The sequence below is a fragment of the Hirundo rustica genome, chromosome 20 (genome assembly GCF_015227805.2).
Source record: "Hirundo rustica isolate bHirRus1 chromosome 20, bHirRus1.pri.v3, whole genome shotgun sequence".
Classification (NCBI taxonomy): domain Eukaryota; kingdom Metazoa; phylum Chordata; class Aves; order Passeriformes; family Hirundinidae; genus Hirundo; species Hirundo rustica.
The window spans coordinates 5,689,682-5,697,720 of NC_053469.1; the positions used below are offsets into that span (position 1 = coordinate 5,689,682).

General features: G+C 49.5%; 1 protein-coding gene across 1 annotated transcript; it reads right to left on the reverse strand.

The window, feature by feature from the left end:
* Positions 1 to 1,912: 1,912 nt before the first annotated feature.
* On the reverse strand, positions 1,913 to 6,526 carry PTGES2 (prostaglandin E synthase 2). The gene is made up of 7 exons (XM_040083573.2): positions 6,314 to 6,526; positions 5,175 to 5,369; positions 5,009 to 5,064; positions 4,232 to 4,384; positions 3,494 to 3,694; positions 3,065 to 3,182; positions 1,913 to 2,681 (listed from the first exon to the last, which is right to left on the reverse strand). The coding sequence occupies exons 1-7, from the start codon at positions 6,524 to 6,526 to the stop codon at positions 2,553 to 2,555; spliced, it is 1,065 nt and encodes a 354-aa protein (XP_039939507.1). The 3' UTR covers positions 1,913 to 2,552.
* Positions 6,527 to 8,039: the final 1,513 nt, after the last annotated feature.

An 8,039-nucleotide genomic window follows, 5' to 3' on the forward strand; every position in this document is an offset into this window, starting at 1 on the left:
CGCCCCCGGTAACCGCCCGCGGCTCCGTGCGGCCCGCGCCGGCCGCGCAACGGCCGCGCCGAGGCCCCGCCGGCCCCGGCACGGAGCGCGTACGAGTGGCTGCTCATCCGCACAGGAACGGGGCGGGCCGGGATGGAGGATGAAATAACTGGATTATTAAATCAGTTTTCTTGGCGTTGCCCTTGAGATGAGTTTTACCGTCTTAAAGGTGACACCGGATTTGTGCGCACAGCCGCTTTCACTGTAAATTGTTAACCAGAACTGTGTGCAGTTCTGGCTGTCCACAACAGGGCATGGAAATGTTGGAGGAGACCACGAAGTTGATACGGGGACTGGAGCACTTTCCCTATGAAGACAGGCTGAGAGAGTTGGGGCTGTTCAGCCTGGAAAAGTCATGTGGAAACCTCAGAGCATCTTCCAGGATCTGAAGGGGGCTACAGGAAAGGCAGAGAGGGACTCTTAATTAGGAACTGCAGTGATAGGACAAGGTGGAAATTGAAAGAGGGGAAATTTAGGTTAGATATTAGGGAGAAATTCTTCCCTGATAGAGTGGTGAGACACTGGTACAAGTTGCCCAGGGAGCTTGTGGATGCCTCAACCTTGGCAGTGCTCAAAGCCAGGTTGGATAAGGCCTCGAGCACCTGATCTGGTGGGAAGTGTCTCTGCCCATGGCAGGGGAGGACGGGAGTGGATGACCTTTAAGGTTCATTCCAATCCCTTAACATTCTAAAATTATAAAAGGTAATACAAAATCCTGAAACAATCTTTATTTAATGTGATATTACTAGAGTGTTAGTGTTAGGGATATTCATCTTGAAAGGACTGATTCATGTAGCACAGCACAGCAAGGACAAGTGGAGTCACTGAGCCTTTGGTGCTTCAGATCCTCATTTAACATGAGAATCTCTTCCTCTCGAGTTGAGGTAGATGCTGAAATTATCATCAAGGGTTTCTTCAACCTCCTGTTTATGCATGGTCAATATAATTCTTTAAAAGAACACTGCCTGATGATACTGTGGAACACAGGTTTCAGTAAAGAACAGTTTAAAGAAAGACAAGTCAGAGCAGCCACACTGCCATTGGTACTGTAAACATTTTTTTTTTCTCCCTTCAATGAATTTGGAACTAGTCCTCCATTCAGAAAAAAACCCCAAACCTCTATCAGCTCCATTGTTATAACCAATAAAGGTACTCCCCCTGAACACACACTGGGCAAGCAGTTGTATGACAGAGCAACTCCAGCTGCACCTGAAATACCACAACAAATCAGATTCCCTGAAACCTGCCTGTTCTTCCAGGGAAACAGAACTTGATCAAGGTGGTAATTAAGGATACTAAAGCCTTGGGCTGTGCAGAGGATCACTCACACTTGAACCTGCATTGTCTCTTGCTATGGCAAATATTGTTTCCGCAGCTAGAGAGGGACTTTGACAAGAGGCAGTGGCTTCCCACTGAGAGAGCAGGGTTACATAGGATGTTACAAAATTTTCTTCCTTGTGAGGATGGGGAGGCGCTGAAACAGCTTGCCCAGAGAAGCTGTGGCTGCCTCATCCCTGGAAGTGTTCAAGGTCAGGCTTGGAGCAACCTGGTCTAATGGAAGGTGTCCCAAGATGGTTCTTAAGGTCCCTTCCAACCCAAACCATTCTATGATTCTACCCAGCACAGCTCAGAAGACAGCTGCAGGTACAGCTCCTAATCTGACTGCCATATGAGCAAATCCTTTGTTACTCTCGCATGACAGAAACATTTAGACATCCCCTAAAACAAGAACAAACTGATCTTCAGGGATATTCCTGAGACATCTCGTGCAAGACAAGCCTTTCCAGTAACTGCTCTGCATTTGTGATTGCAGTGTAGGCCATGTTCTTTGGGTGTAAAGGGTAAGGTAAGGACTCAGATCTCACAAAGGGGACAGAATAAAGCCAGCCTTTATCTGTGCACACCATACAGAATTGAGTTCTGAGAGAACCGTTTACATGGAAGAGTGAAAGCAGAGCCCCTGCCGAGCGCAGCCTCGCTGCTGTCGCTGCGTCACTGCTGTGCCTTCTCCAGCACTGCAGATTCCTCCAGCTTCCTCAGCACTAGGTTTACAAGATTCTATTGCAGGAAATATTGTCACTTGAAAACCAGTCTCCAGCATCTCAGTCAGGAAAATACTTCAGGTGACATTGATGAGTAGCAGAAGACAGCCTGAGAAAAAAGCTGGTCAGGCCTACCACATCTGACAGCCGTAACGCCAGCCAAGAGCATCTTGCTTTTACAGTAACCTGCTCTGAGGATGTCTCTTGTCTGAAGTAAGTCTTTTTTGCTGCATTCTTCAGTTCAGAGCGTTTCCATTCCAGCAGCATCCAAGATCCCTCTCTTTTACCTGTCCCCATCCTACAAACACCCAGCTGGACCCTTCTCTCACAGCAACCTGATGTTCTGAACGGGGTGGTCTCTGTGCTCACATGTCAGTCCATTAGGTGTGACCAGTCAACTCTAAAAATAAAAGCCATTTCTTCTGAAGTTTTCACCATGCAAGTACTTCAGGGAGGCAGCTGCAGCTGGCATCAGATTGCAACTCCAGTTTTTTGAATGACTTCTTCCATGCGCTGGTACCAAGGTTGAATATTGGTGTGAACCATCATGTCATCAAAGGCTTCCAGCCCCTCCATGACCCGGAGTACCCCGTACACTGCCTGTGCAGAGCAGAGAGATCAGAACAACACTGAAAAACCAGTGGAGAATGGCTTAGGGTACAACAGGGGTCTCAACAGCCAAGCCAGTTCTTCCCCTGTCCTGCCATCTGACCCATCCGTCTGATTAGCAAGAAGAGTGAAGGGCAGAAAGGTAATTAACAATATGCATGTTTTTTTAATGAGGAAACAGTAAGGAAGGATCAGGATCTATGTGCAGTTATGGCCAAGTCCCCACCACATGGGAACTGTATTACTGCACAAAGGACAATGTATCTCATGTATCTCAACTTTTCTGCTTGTGCTAGTATTACACATCTCACAGAGAGGAGCAGCAGGATAATTTGTGATGCACCTGACAATAACCACAGGGATGAAGCCCTTACCAGGTCAGCCAGGTTTGGCTGGTTCCCGCCCATGAACAGTCGATTTTTGCCAACAGCCTTTACCCACTCGTTAACTGCTTCATACAAATCTTCTCGGACATCATCTCGAAGCTGGTGTCTGGGTAAAGAGAAGAATCAGTTTGAAGACACAAGATTTTTTCTTTTTTTAACCTTCTATCACCTCTCACCTTATGGGCTGGTCTTGGTTTGCAAGTAAGGGCAATATTTCAAAGAGAAAGGGCAATCAGTAATTAAATAATGGATGAGTAGAGGGGTTCAGTACCTCCAGTTAAAGAAGTACAATTGTTACTCATACAGGATTAAATGGTTCCGTTTAAAATTCTGAGGTTCTGCCCTTTGACAGCTGGGGTTCACAGCTGAGGAGGTGCTATTTCTCCTCTTGTGTACTTGGTGCTTAGCGATACCAACCTTTTCTTCAGCCTCTTGCTAACGAAGAACATGGCAACAGCCCCCACGTATTTGGCAAAGAGACCTTCCAAGGTGCCAAACTTTCCCTCACGGACAATGTAATCAAAGGATGCCAAGGCTTCTTTGGGAGTGCGGTAAACATTGGGGGAGATGAGGTGAACAAGCCAATCATCTGCCCATTTTCTCCACTTCATTTCTTCCCTGCGAGCAGTCAAAAGAAGGTTTTCAGTGAATGAGGTACAGATAGAAGGGCTACAGGAGGCAGGATCACAGCTGTCTTAGCTAGGGATCCCTCCGAGGTCAAACACTCCTACCCAGGTACCCTGGTGACTCCTCTAAAATGCACTCAGCATCATTATCTTTGGCAAGGCTCCTCCAATCTCAAACTGAATTTAAGACTAAGACAGACCATGAGGGTCTCCTCTGAATATGAGAAATAAAGCAGGAAGGGAAACTCTCCCTCAACAGCATTCCTCTGTGGCACAAAGGAAAGGCCAAGAAGGAAACTGGAGGCAGCTGAAGGCCCGTGTGACCATGGTGGTGGTAACTAGGCTGTCTAACAGCTTTGTTTTGAATTATCTAACAAACATAGCAAACCATCTAATGAGGCTTGAAACACTAACAGGGGTGTGACAAGACTTGTCAGCCCTAGTGGGATCTTACATCTTTGTGAACCCTGAGTAGATGTGGAGGGGCTGTGACCCTACTTGGAGAGCCCAGAAACTGAAGAGTACTTACACTCTCACTTCTTTGACAGGATAGACTCTCTTTGTCTCCTTCTCATCCAGCATGAGCCAGTATTTATTCTCATATTCAAGCACCTCCTTGCCTTTCTCAGTCACTGTTTTAACAGGTGGATAAAAGGACACGATTTCTTCTAAGCTATTCCTCCTGTGAAAGGAAACACAGTTAGCACTTGCTACAAAAAAGGGAGCAAGAACAAAGGACAGACTGAAAGATACACACTAAAAAATGTATTATTCTAAAAGTAAGTGCACAATGTTCCAGATTCTATTAGGGGAAAAAAAAAAAAAAAAAAAAAAAAAGAGAGAGAGAGAGACTGGAACAGCTACTTGCAAATAACTATTATTAGTGCACATACTTTTGTCTGTGACAGAACAGAAATTTCTGCAGGCATAAAACTTCCTACCATTCTCAAGAAGACCTAAAGGACAGGCCATAGGCACAACAATGCCATTTCACTGTTGATGTTATAACTGGCTAATTGTAAGCTCAGTTCCAGGACTAACACTACTCCATGTTTAAGTAGGTTTTGTGCAAACAGAATCTCACAGATGAGACAGTACTTCTGAAAGGTACAAGCTTTACTTTACATCATCACACACATCACAGCATAGAGCGGCACCAGCCGTATTATCACAGCCAGGCTCAGGTCACTCAGAGCTTCAGAGCCTGAGGTCAGCAAAGGCTTATAGCACACTTGGAGTCTTCCAAATCTCTACTTAACCTGGGCCCTCCACATTCAACTGTTCTCTCATCACTCTGTTTTCTTACCTGGAAATAAGATAGGTCTTTATTGCACTGATTATCACCGAGGAGTCGTTCAGTTGCTGAAAAACAGGATTAAAATAACCTTTTAAAAGAAGCTGGTTAAATTCAAAAGGAAATTCTTCTAAACTTTTTCCCCTACATGCTGAGGCTCCAAGTCAAGTAGACTTACCAGAGGGCTCCCAGCATTGGCCAGCAGGATGGGCACCTTTCTGTAAGAAGAGAATTTAATCTCTTTCCTCATGATCGGGTTCACTTCCACAATTTCATAGGGCAGTCCATGATAATCAAGAAAAGCTCGGACTTTGCTGCAGAAAGGACAGGTTTTATACTGGTAGAGAGTGAGCTGCAGGCTCCCTGCAGGCAGCTGGGGAAGGAAGAGAACAGAAGATTCCATTTTCTGCTAAAAACATAAACACTACCTTCCTTCCACCCTTATTTCTGTCGTGAAGTCCTATCACTGACATCCAGTGTCAACATCTGATCATGAGCATATCTTGGCTATTAGATGCTTTATTTAAATGGCAACAAATATTTAAATATTCACCGTTCATTAGAACAAACAACCTGTTTCTCTAAACATTTATTTATAATATGCTGGAAACTCCTATTCACAGCCAGGAAAAAAAAAAAAAAAGTTAAATTCAGACAGTTTACCTCTTTATAGTTTCTATTCTGTAAAAGAGAATTCTATAAAAAACCACCACCATTTGCAGTAGTATTCAAATAAACACAAATAAAGCCTTTACGAGCCAATCTCTCACCCACAACAGCCTCTGTTGAGGCCACAAAGTGGGGAGAGCAGAGTTTGCATTTGTGTCTGTCCAAGTTCACATTCCTGGGATTAACCAACCTGGGCACAACGGTGACAAAGGCAGGGAGAGCCCAGGGCCACCGGGACATCAGTTACGGGACGTTTTGCAAAGCTGCTACACCTCAGCAGCCTGACAGGCCGTGCCGATCATTCCTCACACATTAAAGAACAAATGCAGCCACGCCGCTTTGTTTCTCATTTACAATTTACTGAGTTACACAACCCTGCGCGGGTGCTGCGGAAAAGCAGCAACAGAAAAGGCTCCACACCCCCAGGAAGCCCTCACTGTCAGCCTTTCCTTACGGCTCCTTAAGGAATGCTCTGCCAGGGGCCTCCCAGGCCGTTTTAAGCTCTTCCCTCACTCAAACCGGGGCAGAAGGAGCCGCTCGGTCCGCGGGGACCCGCTGTCCCCGGGGGCTCGCTGCCACGCCGGCGGGGGCCCCGCAGGCCTCGGGGAGGGCCCGGCGGGGATCGGGGGGAGCCGCCTCCGGCGTTACCTCAGCGGCCGAGTGCTCCCGCAGGCGCTGCCGCGCCGCCAGGCACAGCCCGGCGCTGCCGCCCAGCGCGAACGCAGCGCCCAGCATCAGCCGGCGGCCGCCGCCGCCTCCCCGTCCCGCCGCGGCGCCGAAGGCTCGTCCCGGGGCCCGCAGCCTCCAGGCCGGCGGCAACAGCAGCGCTCCGACCCGCCACACTCGAGCGGCACCCGCCATGCTGCGCTGAGGGCGGGCGGGGAGCGGCCGCTCCGCCCCGGGCACGGCGGCACCGCCCCGGCACGGCCCCGGCTCGGGGATCGAGCACGGCAGCGCCGATCGCGCTGAGGGCAGGCCCCGCACGGGACACCCAGCGAGGGGCGGAACCGCTGCCCTGTAATTATCACATCTGAGAACGCACCCGAGTCTAAAGTGGGAGTCAATCATTTGAAAGGGTGAGGGAGCTGGGGCTGTTCGGCCGCGGGAAAAGGCAGCTGAGAGGGGAGTTCATCGATGTCTGTCAGTGTCTGCAGAGACGGGGCAGAGAACGGATCAGGCCGTGGTGCCGAGCAAGAGAACAAGAGGAATTGATGCACAGAAAGTTCCACCTGAACATGAGGAAAAACTTCTTTCCTGTGCAGTGACCGAGCCCTGAACAAGTTTCAGAGAGGGCATGGAGTCTTCCTCTCTGGGGATATTCCCGAACTGTCTGGACACAATCCGGTACCATATGCACTGGGATGACCCTGCTTGAGCAGGAAGGTGAGACCAGGTGGCCACTGTGACCCCTCACAACCTGACCCCTTCTGGGATTCTGCGGTTCTCTGCCCGGTGGAGCTGTGGATTCTGACCAGCACATACCCACAGTGCAAGTGCACATCTCCACACTGAAAGGCATCATCTGTTTTATTAACATGTGGTTACATCCATTAATTACACTTACATTCAATTTCCGTGTTTCGGGTGCAACACAAGCCTGACTCTGCAGTGCAGCAGGGTTATTACCCACAGAAAGGAGAGGTGGCTGCAATGTTAAATGAGGACATGGCCTTTTCCTTCATCTTTGTCCCAAATACCCACTTTAATATCGGAGTCCTTGATCTCAGGAGCACTGCTTGAATCAATGCTCTAATTGTGGGTTATTTTCATCCCAGTGACTTCTCTCCTGGGGATGAAAACACCACACAGCAGTGAGATCTCCTCAAGGTGACTGAAGTGCGGCTGATACCAGGCCAAAGACAGGGAAGGGCAAAGTGAATCGCGCTTGTTGCTTTAGGGAAGAGGAGTGTGAAGGTGACCTGAGGTTGGTTCAAGCCGCTTAGTGGATGAAGCAGAGCTGGTGACAGGGCTGGAGTTGGGAGTTCAGCAGCGAAGCCCTCGCTGGGACGGCACGGCCCGCAGGGCCAGGATGCAGATCTATCCCTACAGAGCATCACTTGTGTTGGGAAAGAATCGCTTAGTGCTGATGGCGGCCCCTAAGTGGGAGAACCTGGGAGAATCTGAGGACACTTGGGGAGGGCAAAGACACAGCATAGAGCTGGGCACGCGTTTGGGGAAAAGAACCCGAAGAACGAGGGACGTGGCGCTGGCCCCCGGAGCCGCCCCCTGCCCAGCGCCGCTCGCCGCGCCCGCCCGCGCGCCTGCGCCCCGCGCCCTCCGCGCTAACCACAGAGCTCGCCGCAGCGCCGGCCTGCGTGACGCGCACGGCGCCCTGCGCTCCCATTGGCTGCAGGCCCCGCGCGTGCCCGGGCGC